The following is a 16,250-nucleotide window of genomic DNA, read 5'->3' as shown; positions in this document are numbered from 1 at the left end:
TACTATTACTACTATGGTGGTCATTTGAGGCATCCCTTTCTGAACTCTCGCTATCAAACTCAGGAACTCCATAGATTTGGGTAAAGTCTTTAGATGCCCGTGTTCCCCAGACTCTCTCCTCACATCCAGGTCCAGAGTGGTCTCCTTCGTGCCGAGGCTGGAACTGAAAGCTGTGCCCCTGAGGAGCAGTGTCTTTCTATTTTTCTGTTAGTAGCAGTCATGGCAGTCGCATAAACAAAGCCAGACGGCTCTTTTGAATTCTGTGAGTTGAAGTCTTTTCATAGAAAAGGGTGATCTGAGCAAAGGTCCTTCGGAAGTTTCCCAAGCTCACAAAATTCCCACTTCGGGAGTCTCTTGGTGTTCCTTGCCATCCTAGAAAGCGGTGGTTCCTGGAAGAATCCGCCTGAAGCTTGGATCTGCCAGGGAAGTGCTCTGGGCATCTCCTGGGCTCGTGGTTTTGAAGGCACAGAGGATAGAATCCTTTCTGAGTAAGTGGGCCCTGTTTGGTGTGGCAGCTGTTCATAAATACAAAGGTGTCATCATAGCCATTCCTGGTGGCACTTGAAGCATACAAAATAGCCTGAGATTCTCCTGGTCCGGCCGGTCCCAGGTGTCCCGATGTGGAGAGCTCAAGCTGCAAGCCGCAGTGAGGCCTCACCTCCTGTCACTCCTGTTCCCTGGACAGAATCTGGGGGAGAGCAGGCACAGGCAGGCTTTTCCAGTTAAGAAATCAAACTTGGGCCCTGGCTGGTTTTGCTCAGTGGATAGTGTCGGCCTGCGGACTGAAGGGTCCCAGGTTCAATTCCAGTCAAGGGCACATGCCCAGGTTGCAAGCTTATCCCCAGTGTGGGGTGTGCAGGAGGCGGCCAATCAATGATTCCCTCTCATCATTGATGTTTTTATCTCTCTCTCCCTCTCCCTTCCTCTCTGAAATCAATTAAATATATTTATAAATAAATAAATGAATGAAATCAAACTTGGGAGGATGGAACAGCGGTGTGGTCAGGGTGGCTTTAGGTGGCAGTGGGTGGCCACTCTTCAAGGCTGGTCATGTCAGGGCCCATGCTCTGAGCTCCTCCGGCCTAGAGGTTCTTTCCTCCATGGTGGCCACACCGAACTCCTACCTCCCAGGAGCCTTCATGGGGCTACTCACACGAATATCTGATCCTGCACACAGACTCTGTATGTGAGGTGCGGGAGTAAAGCACCCTTCCAGCCCAGACTCACCCTTCGTCAGTCCTGGCTCAATCTTCAGAGCACTGCTCTTCCGCAAACTCAAGATCCTAACACATCAGAGCTGGTGTCACTTTGCAGAGATTGGCCTACATCTGTGCTAATGGGCCTTTGTAGGAGTGGTGTGGCCAGAATTCTAGAACCATCCAAGACTCCGGTCTGCCTTTGTCCCTCTTTCCTGTGTTTATTTGCAAAGCCCATCACACACATCAAAGAAGACAAGGTTTCTGCCTGGTAGTTTTATCAAATTACTGAGCAAGATGAACAATAGAAAGATGCAAACATTCCTGGGCCAGTTCCCTATGGCAGAAGGAGTTCACCCCTGTATTTTCTCTGACACTTTGGGTGTCTCTTCTCTGTCAACTCTTCTCCCCCATAGTTATTAAGAGAGACTCCGCAGCGGCTTACTGCTAACTGCTGAGCAGTGTCCTGAGCATAGTCCCAGGATGGGCAGAACTGAGCAAATCCAGGGTGCCTGGCATTACCTCTGTGGTGGTGGATTACGGAACAAGAGTGTGATTTGTATATTCTGCCATCAATAATTTCTCATATCTGGACAGAACTGTGACTTCCAAAGCATCCTCATATACAATGAAGTGTCTTTTTAGCAAGCCAGAGAGTGTGGGTCGGGCTCTTGCTTTATCTTCGGACATGAGGCCACACTTTATTCTGGGCAGCCGTGGAGTGGGCCTCTTGGTCTTGTCACCACCCTGAGGGCTGGCAGGGCACCTGCCCAGGGTCACTGTGCACAGTGTTACACTTGGGAGTCCCCACCAGAGCTTTCATCAAAGCCAGCCTGATTATTTTCCACTGTGTTTTCCTGAAAGGATGTTATGATTTTCTAGATGTTTGGTGGCTGGTGATAAATCAGGCTTTTATGATGTCATGTGAAAGGCTGCCTCTCGGACTTCCTCCCACAGCAGTCATAGATTAAAAGCAGAGTGGACCCAGTATGACTTAACCCTTCACTTGCTTGTCCTGAGACATGGTCAAGGCTGTCTACTGGCGAGGGTCGGGAGCAGGTGACTGCCTTTCCTGCAGCTGCCTTTCCCACACCTTCCCTTCCTGCACCTGCCTTTCCCAAGATTAAAGCTGGGCTGTGGACATTTGGTGACTTTCTCTGAGTTATGGGACTTCCTCATCTAAGTACCTTTGGCATCAAGTCAAGATTCAAAACCAGACAGTATGTTCTGTGAAGTGGTATGAGAGATCATAGGTAATGTTATAAAAGGAATCTTTTCAAAGAGTCTCTTTCATAATCATAAAAATGAAAGGTTTCCTTGGAAAGAAGATAGTATCAAATGCCGGCGGGCTGTGATAGAATGTTATACTCATACTTTGCTGGTAGCATTGTAAATTCATACAGTGTATTTGAAAACAATAAAAAGGTTCTCATTCAAGCCAAAATCCGATTAGTTCTCTATGAATTCTCTTTCCCTCACCTCATATGTAGTCCATCAGCAAGTCCTCTTTCCACTGGGCCTCCAAATAAGTGCCGAGTTTATCCATTTCTTTCCATCTTCCCATTCTCACCACTCCCGCTGCCACCATCCCTCCCCACCTCTGTGACCATTGCCTCCTCTGGTCCCCTGTCCTCCACAGCCCATCTCGCACTCAGCACAGCACCCAGAGTGAGTCTGATAGTGGCCAGGAGGTATATGCCGACAGTTCTCAGAGCCCTCCAGTGGCTAAGAACCAGTCCAACTCCATACTCTGTAGTGGGCTGAGAGAGGACTGAGTGTTGAAGTAAAGCAGGTCTTTCTCTGTAGATGAGTAGATATTTATACAACACACACTGAGAGAGATAATTTGCTAAAAACTTTTCAAACACCCAAGCAAGTGTCAGTGCTGTGTCCATTCTTTTGAGAGCTAGTGGAGAAGAGAGGGGCTCCTTTGTCAGCAAGTTTGTGGTTACCGTTTTACTCCAGCCAGGACCCTGCTAACGCAGGAGGAGGTGCAGGTGGGACACAGTCTCAGGATCCCTCAGGAGGCTCAATGTGTCCCCATTTGGCCATATGAGGAATAGTGCTTCCACCTCACACCCCAGGAGGTGCCAGAGCAGCAGGACAGGCCCCTGACCTCTGGCCCCAGGATCTTGGGCTCTGTGTCCCAGACCTCAGCCCTTCAAGAGTAACAGATGTTTCTAGGTTGGGCAGCCCAGACATCAAAGAGTGGCAGGTTTTTCAGGGGGTAAAGAGTTGTGCATTAGAGGTGGAGCATGTTGGGCAAAACTAACTAATCCACCCTTTTTAAAACATAGCTAGAAGTCAGTCCCATAGTTACTTTCAAAATCTACATTAGGGTAAAAAAATCATACTTTTGAGCTCTATCAAGTTGACTTAGCTGGTTTATAACTTCCCTACCAGCCACAGGTGCTCAAGGGATAGTTGGTGACTAGAGAATAAAGTCTTATGACAGCCTGGCTTTGCCTACCAAGTCCTGGGCCCTGTGATAGGGATTACCTAGAAGGCCAGACACAATCCAACTGACCATCTCCAACTTTTTCTTGGGCTTTGACCCCCTTTCTATCACTGTGTCCAGACACAGCGGCCTTCTCTCTGCTCCTCAGATGAGTACATTGCTCCCTGAGGCCTTTGCACCAAAGGCCCTCCTACCCCAGGTCTTCATGGGATTGTCTTTTTCTTGTCATTCAAATCTGTGATCAAATGTTACCTCTTTAGGAAGGCCTTCCCCCCCAACCCTCTCACTCTTCATCAAGCTCACTTCCTCCGAAGCCTTCTGCCTGGCACTCCTCTATCGCTGAAATGGTCTTATTCGCACTTCCTGTGCTCTTGGCTGTCTCTCCCTACTGGAACACAAGCTTACAAGAATGGCCTCATCTTGTCCACGGTGGCTTCCTCAGCATCTAAAGCAGTAAATGTTTGGCAACAACCAAGAGCAGGCACAATCTAATCTAATAATAGACAAACATGGTAGTTGACCATACCTCTGCTATGCTTCCCATTGGCTAATCAGCAGGATATGCAAATTAACCCAACCAAGATGGTGGCCAGCAGCCACGCAGCTGAAGTGAGCAGGAGGCTTGCTTGCTCCAGTGATGGAGGAAGCCAAGGTTCCCCGCCTGCCGCAGCCCAGCTCTGAGCTCCACTCTAAGCAACAAAATAGCAATTATAGAAGCTAAACAAACCCCAGATACCTGCTTTCAGCAGGCCCTAGCTTCGGAGCTGGAGCAACAACAAAGTTTCAATTATAGAAGGTAAATAAATCGCAGAATAAAAAAAAGAAAAGAAAAAGAAGAGGCTGGGAGCTTCTGTCGCCGGCTTGGCCAGCCTAAAAACAGCCCTCAGCCCCTCATCCAGACTGGCCAGGCACCCCAGTGGGGACCCCCACCCTGATGGGGGTGTGATCAGCTGCAAACAGCCATCAGCCCCTCACCCAGGCTGGCCAGGCACCCAAGAGGGACCCCCACCCTGATCTGGGACACCGTTCAGGGCAAACCAGCCAGCCCCCACCCGTGCACCAGGCCTCTATCCTATATAGTAAAAGGGTAATATGCAAACTGACCCTAACAGCAGAAAGACTGGGAATGACTGGTCACTATGACACACACTGACCACCAGCGGGCAGATGCTCAATGCAGGAGTTGCCCTCTGGTGGTCAGTGTGCTCCCACATGGGGGAGCTCTGCTCAGCCACAAGCCAGGCTGATGGCTGCCAGTACAGCGGTGGTGGTGGGAGCCTCTCCCGCCTCCTCAGCAGTGCTAAGGGTGTCCGACTGCAGCTTAGGCCTGCTCCCCGCTGGCAAGTGGACATCCCCTGAGGGCTGCCGGGCTGCCAGAGGGATGTCTGATTGCCAGCTTAGGCCCAATTCCCCGAGGAGCAGGCCTAAGCCAGCAGGTGGTCATCCCCCGAGGAGTCCCAGACTATGAGAGGGCACAGGCCGGGCTGAGGGACCCGCCCCCTACCCGAGTGCACAAATTTTTGTGCACCAGGCCTCTAGTGATTACAATAATTGAAGGAAAGCAGAATACAAAATCCTGTATACTCTGTTCACCATTATTCAAAAAATGATGATCTGAAAATAGAGTTGGTTTGGAGTGCAGGGTGAAAGTAACATATAACTAGGAAAGAAAAAAGGTAAGATAACCCACTTAAAAATATTACATTTTCACCCATATTGTTACTACAAGAAATTAAAGTAATAAATTTTCCTGCAACTTAATGAGAAAAGCACCAATAGCTAGCCTTAACAGAAAGTGGTTAGGGGCAATCAGGCAGGGAGGTGAGCGGTTAGGAGCCAGCGGTCCCAGATTGTGAGAGGGATGTCTGACTGCCCCCGAGAAGCCCTGGATTGGAGAGGGTACAGGCCAGGCTTAGGGACCTCTTCCCCTCTTCCCACCCCATGCACGAATTTTGTGTACTGGACCTTTAGTTGACATATAATTGATGTGAAGTAAAATGCACAGATCTTAACTGTATAGTTTGATCCACTTTGACAAATACATACACTCACGAACCCTACATGCCTATCAATATAAAAACATCACCCAAAAGTTCCTTCCCTGTTGATCCTCTTCCCCAACAAAATTTCTATCACCATCAATCTGACTGCCCGTCCTAGGACTTCCCACACTCCAATCATGCAGTGTATGCTCTTCTCTGTCCATCCTTTCATTCAGCATTAGAGCATGTTGATATTTCTATGTTGATGTCGTCTATATTAAGTAGAAATCTGTTTGCTACCCATTAATGTAGCATAGAGTATATTGTTTAAGTGCTTTCTAGGGAGGGATTGTCCTATTGAGCATTAGGCATGCTGGACTAAGCACCAGAAATCCTGGCTTTCAGCCCCAAACCCTACTTTATGACATTAATCAAATTATTTAATTTAAATGTCTCTATAGATGCATTCAGGTATAGGGTTATGTTTCTCTTACAAAGATAGGAAAGAAAGAATGCCAGTTAGACATGTAGCACAGATACCCAACAGCCTGGTAAAACTCTCTATTAACCGTGATAATAGGAAACCAAGTGAATGAATAAATAAGATAATAGAAAACTTAAAAATTCATCTCAATACTCACCTTTTCTCCTTGATTTTCGAAAACCTTACTAACAAATATCATAATAGCTGTCTTAATTCTCCCTCAAATATGAACGTGCCCAGAGAAACAACCTAAAATCAAGAATTTGGATGTGATGGTTAGTCCTAGAGTTTAAGAAGTTACTGAGGGAATGAGTGCTGAGTGAACGTACGGTTGTACCTGTGAATGACCGTGTGGGGTCATTTCTGTTTTGGGGAGAAGGATGGTGAATGGCAGGATGAAAGGTGGGAGGGAGGATTACTGAAGTGCGGTTTCTTGAATCTGAATGGCCTAATGTATTATATAAATTGAGGAAAACTCCAAAAGGAAAAAAATATCCCATCTATATTATGGAGGCACTCATATTATTTACAATATTCTTCATAACTAATGTTCAAAAGGAGTGGGGAAAGCTTTTCTAAAGGATGGGCAGATTTCCTAAGCAACTGGAGGGGAACAAGCTTAAGGAAACACACCTTCACCTTGTGGGCTGCGGGTGGCCTGTGGCCCCAGCCAGCCTTCTCTCTGGTGCAGGCTGCAGATAAGCCATGGACAGCGTGGCTGTCACCCCTCAGTCACTTTGTGGGGTGCTTTCACCCTACAGAGAGGCCACCTGAACATGCGGAGCTCCTGAGTTGCACTGTGAGTGTGACTGGAGGTTAATTAGCTGATGTATGTGAAATGCTCTGAGGATAAAAAGCATTAAGTGGCAAAAGAGGAGCAGCCGGCCTCTCAAGCTCCTGATTGCCACTTGCCAATTATGTCACCATGATCTCAATCAGTCCACTTAAAGGTGCTTTATCTCCTTTCCTCGGGGTTTGTGCCACCCCTACCAGCGCGGGCAGAGCTTTACACCCTGATCCAGTCATTAACATAGCCAGTAATTTCCGACAAAGATGGTGCCGGCTTTGAAGCCTGGAACAATGAGGTCACTAACAATCTTATCTCCCCTCATTAGCTGGCCCTGTGCTGGCTGTGAATCAGCGCCATGGCAGCTGGGCAGAGTGCAGATCAGGGGAGAAACAGAATCCAGGAGCCCTGGCCACAGTACTTAATGTAGCCTTCCCCAGGCTGACACTCCCGTGAGCACCAGGCACCAAGAAATTCAACTATACAATTATGATAGATGTAGGGTAGGTAGAGAAAGATCTAGTACCTCATAAATATGTATGAAGTAAGACTACATCCCCCAAATCTCATTTGCTTATTTTAAGCAACCTATTACCTGTGAGTAGAGAGCTCCCCAAAAGCTACGAGGTACAGCTTCTGAGAGATGCTCCTCTCTGCTTAGCTCTTGGGCCCGAAGCTGGTGGACAGGACAGGCTCCGAGGCGCGCAGGCCAGAGGGTGCCCTAGGCCAGTGTATTCCTGGGATCCTGCTCCAGGGATGCCCTGTCGGGGACAGACACTGGGTGGCAGTGGCATCTGTTTGCAGCCTGTGTGTCCACAGAAGGGAACGGACCCCTGTCCTCATCTCTGCACATCTCAAGCATGTCTACTCAAAAGGACTTTCTCCAGAATATTTTTAAAAGGAAGTTAATGTGCTTGTGTCCTACAACTCCCCTATATACTTGTGTTGTCTATATGTTTTATAGAGCCCTTTTTGCCTAACTACATTTCCCTTCCTTATGCTAACCACATTTTAAAAATACAAGTGAATCAAAGATTATCTACATGAAGGCTGCACTGAATATGTCATTCACCAGGTTCTCCCTTTATAAAGTAAATACTTTTTAAAGCCACATTAGGCTTTATTTACAAGTGGACACATAAGGAAGATAATGCTCTCATTCACTTTCCAAGAACATGCTAGGCAGGCATTTTCATCAGTGTCTGGGGTGTATATGTGCATGGATTTCTATCCCTTTGTTTGATAGCTCTTAATAGCTACCGATTCCAAATGACAAATGCTACCAATTGTAAATAAGTGGTTCCCAGCAAAGAAAAATGAGATCAAGTGAGGGGTCACAGGATCTAGAGACCCCCTCAGGCACTCCTGGGAGGTCAGGACAGTATATCCTGAGTTCTAACCGATGGGGCTCGCATGTGAGGCCACCAGCAGAGGTGACAGTGCTGCTACGTGAGGGCTCAGCCAGGTTTCAGTCCAGGGCACCCTCTATAGCCCTGTGCCCCTGGCTCCCAGCGGCCGCTGCCAGGTAACTGAGGATGGGGACGATGCAGGGCCTGCACACTCTGCTTTCCTCCCTTTGCCACTTTATTTGCACTGTCGGGTCACTGTTGGAGCCGGTACTGACTGACTCCATTTCCCTGAGGTTGAGCCCACATTGTTCGTGCTCCGAAGGCATTCTGTCAGCCCTGCTGATGGACAGTCCCACTGAGTCCGGCTTCCTGAGCAGACCAGACAGGCCTGCTGTTTTCTCCTTGTCTCTTATCGCCCCTTGTCATTAAAGGTGATGCCTGGCTTCAACTTCAATTTGTGCTGAAATACAGCAGTAAAGGGAGAAAGAAGGGAAGTGCTCATCACTGTTATTAAGGCCACTGTGCTTCTCACTGCTCCGAGACTCACTCTCTCTAGGAAGGTTTCAATCAAAGGATACATTTGTGAGCACCAGAGTTTAATCTGCGCAATGAGACATTATATAGCAAACTTTCTTAGGGAACTTTCTGACTCCTCCCCCCCCCCCCCCATTATTATCTCAGCTGCATGTCTTGAATGTTGAGTGGGATGTGCTTTGAAACTTTTTCCATTTTACTGAAGTTTTGGGGGTATCGATTGTTGTTGTTTAGCAGTTTTGTCTTTCTAAAAAGAAGCATTTCACCAGAGTAAATCTTTCTTGCTTACTTTCCATTAGCATAAAGTTAGATCAAGAACCAAATTCATTGGCATTCTTTTATTCCCTTGGAGCCTGAGCTAGTCTGCAATTTTGCTTTTTTAAGAAAAGTGGCAGGAAAGAAATGAATGCAAAGTGCTGCTCCTGCTGCAGAGCTTAGCTTCTTGATGGTGTTTAAGCAGGGTTCTCCCCAGTCTTAATCTTCCTCATTAACATCTGTCTGTACATCTCCTTATTTACAGCATGGAGTCAATCTCTCTCAGTGTGCACATTAGAAATTTAACATCCTGACGAAAGAGCTCACACTCTTAAAATGTTTCTTCACCTAAACAGATGTTCTTTGCAAACTTTACAAGCAGACCTGTAGGAAATGTGGTATCCCACACATAATTTGAAATAAATATTAAAATTTTCCCAATGCAACCTCAGGGAAAGAGGGAAAAAAAATGAGGCTGTGAACTTTGAAAGATATGTGATATAATCTATTTAATAACATTCCCTACAATGATTTTAGAAGTGGGTGGGTTTCAAAGGGATTATATGTGTTAAATAATAATCAAAATAAAATAAGATTGGGGGAAGGAAATAAAACTAGCCAGCATCATTTAAAGATGTGGTGTTATCTTGATGGAGGTGAAAAGGTACCCGGACAGGAGGAGAGAAAATTACAGCCGGAGTAGAAGATAGTGGCACGGCATGCTCTCTACTTTTCTGGACTTTGTGTTAACTATGTGGGCTCAGAAACTGGCTTAATGATCTTTCCAGGATTTAGTCTGGCCTTTTATCAGTTCACTGGAACAAGAACATAAGCCAGGAGAGCCTGAAAAATTGCTGCAGCAAAACATTTCCTCCTGCTAGGCTGCTGTTCGCTGCTTTGACCACTGGCCTTGGCCTTTGGGGTTTATGCCTGGACAAAGAGTTAAAGGACAACTCCTAAAGGTCAAATAAGTCGACAGTAGTCAGGGACTCTGAGAAAAAAGAGGGGGCTCTGGGCATCTGGGCACATCCATTTTCTCTTGCTCATGCTGCTTGGCTGCTATGAAATGCTCAGCTAACCCTAATTGAATTTGACAATAATAAATCACATGTTGAAACTGTATAGCTCACCTAAGGCATAGCAATGGAAATGGTGAAGACACCAGAAGCCGGAGTTCAGGAAATGTCATATTCACATAGAAATGCTTTAAATTTTTCCCAGAGCTTTATTGTCTTTTCTACAGAAAGGTTCCAGACCACCCAGTGCACAGGTCCATTTTGGAAACTGCACATAAAATCATCACTTTAATTCAGCTCTGCCTCTGTTGTCATCCTGTAGCTTTAAGCCCATAAACAAAAAGGAACTGAACTTTCAGAAAACGAGACAAGAGCACAGCAGATGAGCTCACTCTTCCCTCGTCCTCAGGAGCCGATCACACCCTAGCAGAGAGGGTGTGTGAAATCTAAAAGTAAAATACGTTTTGGCCTTATTTTCCTCTCCCCTCCCCCTTGCTCCACACAGTCCTATAAGGAGGGTGGTTCCTGGCGTCATTATAAGAACCACTTACATTGTAAGAACACAGTTTCCAAATCTCATTTCTCTGGGGCTAGCAGACGACTTATTTAAAGGAGCGTTTCCACGCCCACCCGTGTCATTCAGAGCCACGTGCGCTCCCACGCCTGGCCTTTCCCATGCCACCTTTTAAGGACCCCCTGTGCCCCAAACCTTGCAGACTAAATCATTTACTTTATATTTTCTTTGAAGGACGCCACAGGAAAGGAGTGAAGTGTCCTTAGCCTTCCCCTACGCTGACTGGGCACAAGCGCGTGGACTGCTCTAGATGTCAGCTCAGTTGCATCTGGCACAGTGAGCCGCTGTTTTGTTTTGATGGAACCTCATCCTTTTCCTTCACAAGGTCTTTTGGTCTAATTAAATTTCAGGGAGACAGAGCCTTGGCAGGAGGTTAAAGTAAGCTGCTAGGCTGGAATGTAGGAGTTGGGCTCAAAACTAAATTGGGAAGTTTAACTGGGTGCGTCTCCGGTTTCAATGAAATACTTTTACAGTGCATGGTAGCAATGTCTGTTTCTAAGCTTTTGAAAACCATTTTTCTTTTTTCCTTAATTGTAGTTCCCTAGTTGTTTTTATATTATGAGCTACTTGTAGAAAAATACAGGAAACATAATTACAATACAAAGCTCCCTTTCCCAAGCCTACTGAGATTACTTGAAGCCAGAGTTGGTTTTAGGGTTTTGCTAACTATAAGTTAAGAGTCATGAATTGCATCCTATGCAGGGCTAGTTGATTTACAACAAGTGTTGCATGATTAAACAACAATCATGTTTCTTCAGGCTGTGTAGCTGCTGTAGAATTCGAGGGCCATGTTGCCTTGTGAGGCCACATTTCACAGCTCCCTCTGGGGAACAAGAATGAACATCATTGTGTGACTCTTACAGTAAAGCAGAAGTATTGTAGAAGTACATACAAGCTTATTTAGGGAAGGGAAAGAGAAATAAATTCATTTGTTTTTCCACTTATATTTCCAGTTCCATGTAGCAGCACTGTTAAATTGCTAAGTATTAATTTTTGTACCCTACTTTTCCTGAAGAATGAGCTCACTCTTCCCTCGTCCTGGACGCCTGGGCCAGCAGAAATAACTTGTTTTACTATTATTAATACTCCGGAGAGGAAATCGGTACTTCAGTGTATTGTGAAATGAAAAGCCTTTGGGAGTTTGATTTATTCAACCCTAAGTAATGATGGATGGTTGAGAATGAGAGTTGTTGAATGTACCCTGTTAGCATACCATTTCAAGCAAACAGTACAGATATTCAGAAGTAGCTTTCTAGTGAAGGTGAACGCGCAGCGTGCCCTGCAGAGAGGGCCTGCCCAGCACGGGGTGGCCTGCCCAGTGTGGGTCTACAGCACCCCCCAGGCCTGCTCCTCTCAGGGGACTCCCAGGAAAATCTGTGGGGGAGGCTCTCAGTTGCAGCTCCATTATCTGTTACTTTCACTGGATATGACTGGTTTTAAGTTGTTCTTTAATATCCTGCGTAGGGAAAATGGTGTCTTCATGAGATACTGACCTTGTTTAAAATTGGGCTGTTTTCATACTGCCTTCACAAAACAGTTCTCCTGTTTTGAGGACTCATATCTTGTGTACTATTTGATGAAGACATTTGTATATGGAAAAGCTAAATGTTTATCTTACCCCCAAAATGGCCAAGTACTTTTCTTTCTTTTTTCTTGTCTTTTCTTTTCTCTTCTTTCCTTCTCATTCTTTCCTTCCGCCCTCCCTTTTTGCAAATCATCTTGAAATTCTCAACTCAATTTTCTTTAGAGAGCTGTAATAAGAAATTGGTGAGTGAGGGCTGAGATGCAGAATTAATTAATTTATTCTCCTCTGGTTTTCTTTTAGCAAGCTTTCCTTCCAACGAAGTGTTTTAAATGGATGGAAACTCTCAGAAGCCCTGGTGTGTTTGGTTTCCGCTCTGCCCTGGTGGCTGAGGGAGCAGACTGCCAGAGCCATGGGCACACAGTTTCATACTTTTTAGTATTTTGATAAGGCCCCCATCTGATGGGAGGAGAAACTTAAGTATCAAGCAAATGGCGGCCCCAGCCTCTCGCACAGGAGCTGGAAGTTGTTTGAAAATTAACTTGACTCTGCAGCAGAGTGGTTAGGTGACACTGCAGAGGGAGGCGAGCAAGGCAGCATTTGCAAACTGCCTGATGCGCATCATTAGTGGGTGGAGAGGAGCCCTTCTACAGAGCGTACCAGAACCGAACAGGAGAGGAAACGCTGTGTATAGTGCCCCTGGAAGGCAGGGCTGCTTCGGGAAGCTTCGGTTTCGTTTTATTTGCCTGTGGGTGTGCTTGGTGGCAGTGTGAACCGAGGTCTCCAGAGAGTCAGAGAGGCTGGGAGCCACCGGGGAAGGACCGCCCGGCCAGAGTGACCGTGGCCCCGGTAGGAGAGGGGCGCCCGCCCGCCTGGAGCGACGGCCCCAGGCCACGTCCCCACACCGCGCAGCGCGGCTGGTGGCAGCGGCGGGCGCGCGGCGTCCGGCACCGGGAGGAGCTGGGGGACGGTGACACTCACTTCTCCCTCTTCTTGCCTGAGAAACGTGGTAATTCCAAACAGTTCACACAGTAGCGTCCCTGTCAAACTCCTGTATATACTGTAAAGTCACGGAGCGTCTGCGGACGGTGGACGCGAGGGCTGCGCGGGCTGCGCACGGACGGCTGTCACCCCCTCCCCGGCTGTGCAGCGCTTGCTTTAACGCGACCATCGCAAGAGTTACGGCTACCAGAGCCAAGGCGATGTGCCCGGCGGGGACCTGGTGGAGGGAAGCGGGAGCCTTGAACGCCATCGGCCTCGGGACTGCCACCCTGACCACGCCCGTCTGTCTCTCTCTCTCCACCCTCAGGACTTTCTGCAAGGAGACTGCACCAAAGCGAAACAGAAGCTGAACTGGAAGCCCCGGGTCGCTTTTGATGTAAGTGTCCCCTGCGCGGTGGGCCCCGCGGGAGGGTGGCCACCTGGCGGGCAGCTGGGCGCCTGTGGTGCCCAGATCGGATGGCGAGAGGGCAGCGGGGAGCCGCCACGGGGGGGGGGGGGGGGGTGGAGGTGTCGCCAGGAGAGAGTGACGGAAACCCCACCCTCAGCGCCCACCCTTTGTCTCTGATCCCAGGAGCTGGTGCGGGAGATGGTAGACGCCGACGTGGAGCTCATGCGGAACAACCCCAACGCCTGAGCGTGGCCGCCCAGCGCCAAGCCGCCCCACCGGCCTCTGTCCCGGCAGAACCAGCCCTTGGGGGCCGCACCAGTGGTCCAGGGAGGAGCGAGGGGCGCGCCCTTCCGAGAGCTGCCTGAGACCCCCTCAGCCACTGAGCAGTGGTCTTGCCAACAGGCCTGTGGCCGCTCAGGTTTGCAGCAGCCGGGACAGGACGCGGTGCTCCGGTTTGGCCCACTTTCCCTTGTCGAGGCCTTCTCTGAATGGTTTTATGAAATCAAAAAGATGTTTTAATCACATGTTCACTTTACTTGAAATTATGTCATTAGACAGCTGAAATTGTGAGGCTTTCAAATGGTTTTCTTTTTTCTGATTAAAAATGGCCTTTCTATAAACCAGCAGGAGGAGTTGGTGTCCATGTTTTCTGCAAGTTATAAAAGCAGCTATAAGGGCCACAAAACAAAACAGAAAACCTCGATCCATGGCTTGGAGTGAAATAGCTCCCTGCAGGCCTGCTCTCTTTTGAGAGAGCCCCTGCAGGCAGACCCTGCGGGGCCCAGGCTGACTTTGCCTGTGTGTCCTCCTAAGTCTCTGCCTGGACATTTGTCTCCCTCCCAGTGACAATAAGCCAGTCTCTCCAGCCCATTTGGAAACCCAGTTCCTGCAGAAAGGAGGCATTCACACCGCTCTGGTCTCTGCTGGCTATAATTAGAACCCACGGGCTCCAGTCATCTCAAAGGAAGGCTTCAGAAATAGAGGGGGGTTAGGAGAAGAAACTTGAAGGTAAGTAAATATTGTTGGAACATTCCACGCCGAAGCCCCTGGGTTACCCAGAGGTCTGTGAGCCATGCTTTCCCTTGTGGTCTAGAATCTTACACAATACTTACCTCCAACCTCTTCTCAGTGCTACATCACTTTTTTTAAATCTAATTTTGATTTAGTCATTCAACCAATTTACATTAAGTGCCTAATATATGCCAGGTCCTGTGCCCTTCAACTACATCAGCATTAATTAGAAATTATAATACGGAGGTTTTAAGTCTGGGCCTGGGATCACTGACCAGTTTCACTAAGTGCATCATTTAGGTGGCCTGGCTTGGACCACAGGCATGGGCTCTTGAGCCGTGGACAGTGTGTCTGCACAGCCATGGCAGGTGAACACATAAACACACAAACATATGGAATCTGCAGCAGCAAGCAAGGATCTGCATACAGGTGGATACCTCTGCATGAAATGCCTTATTTTGCTGCAGAACAAATTAAATCAGGGCTCTTCTTCCCTTCACTTTCCCTCCAAGGAAAACAAAGGAAAACTTTATAGCAAATGGACTTCCAGCCTTGCCCATCCCCTGTGAGTGCGGGCGAGCTGTTTCTGAATGTATCTCCAGCAGGTTTACGGTCTGGGGAGGACCCAGGCTCCGAAGGCTGGCGGCAGGAAAGAGGATTCTTTGTGTGGCTGCCCAGAGTTGCTGCGACAGCATACTGGCCAGGGCCAGCCTCAGCTTTGATGGAGCAGAACTAGGGTGGCCTGAGCTAGCTAGCGGCCCCCTTCTCAGAAGCTGCCCCAGGATGGGGCCTTCTCCCAATCGGGATGCTGCTAATTGGAAACAGATGGTCCCTGGCAGACTGGGCCTCCAGGACGAGGCAGGCTGGTGGGCACACATACACACACACTCACACTTACATACTCACACACTGTCACTCACAGACTTCAATACACACATCCAAACACTCACAAACACAAATACACACCTACCAACACGCCATTTCATACACATTCACTCACTTGCAAGCGTAACTCACAAACCTGCTATCACACTGTCACACATATACTCACAAATAAACACATTCACACACGTTCCCCTTAGCCTTGACCTGACAGACAGGCACCTCCTTTTCTCCTCTGACCCCCTGAACCCTCCACCTCATCCCATACCCAGGCAAGGAGACCATTCCAGGGCTTGCAGTGACCCCATTCAATTCAGTGGGCTTGTTAGCCTAAAGGCATACTAAGCTCCTCAGTGAAGACCAGGACAGATCCTAGGTAGGGGTTTAATGGGAGTCCAGTGGAGCCATAACATTAAACTATTCTTCCCAAAATGGTCTGGAGAATCAGTTTCTGAAAGACACAAGGAGTATTTTTGGTTGCAACCTTTTCTTTATTCCTGCACCCTCAGTGGGAAGGTGGGGGTCCACTTGGCTTCTAAGCCTGAGTGTGTTTAAAAGGAGAAAAAGAGAACAAATTTGAGTCTTTTTGTGTTGTGAATTTCATTTGGACATCTTCAAGACAATTTTATCTTAAATATCAATTCAGTTTCAGTGAACTTATTTTCCCCTTTTTTCTGCTCTGCCAGCTTTGGCTATTCATTTTAGATGTGATAAAATATGTTCCATCTCCATTTTTTAAAGTTAAAAACTAAGAAACTTACAATTTTAGTACACTCAAATATAATAGCAAAGCAGTCCAACCCCTCATTA

General features: G+C 47.6%; 1 protein-coding gene across 1 annotated transcript in view; it reads left to right on the top strand.

Moving 5' to 3' along the window:
- Positions 1 to 14,172, top strand: part of GMDS (GDP-mannose 4,6-dehydratase) — a 686,242-nt gene extending 672,070 nt beyond the window's left edge. Inside the window, exons 10-11 of the mRNA XM_081086210.1 lie at positions 13,467 to 13,535; positions 13,731 to 14,172. Coding sequence (XP_080942336.1) covers positions 13,467 to 13,535; positions 13,731 to 13,793 — 132 coding nt within the window. The 3' untranslated portion in view covers positions 13,794 to 14,172. The remainder of the gene's footprint in view (positions 1 to 13,466; positions 13,536 to 13,730) is intronic.
- Positions 14,173 to 16,250: the final 2,078 nt, after the last annotated feature.

Source organism: Myotis nattereri (genome assembly GCF_964212035.1).
Source record: "Myotis nattereri genome assembly, chromosome: 3".
In the NCBI taxonomy this organism is placed as follows: Eukaryota; Metazoa; Chordata; class Mammalia; order Chiroptera; family Vespertilionidae; genus Myotis; species Myotis nattereri.
Note: the sequence above shows the minus strand (reverse complement) of the source record. Positions and strands in the feature narration are given on the sequence as shown.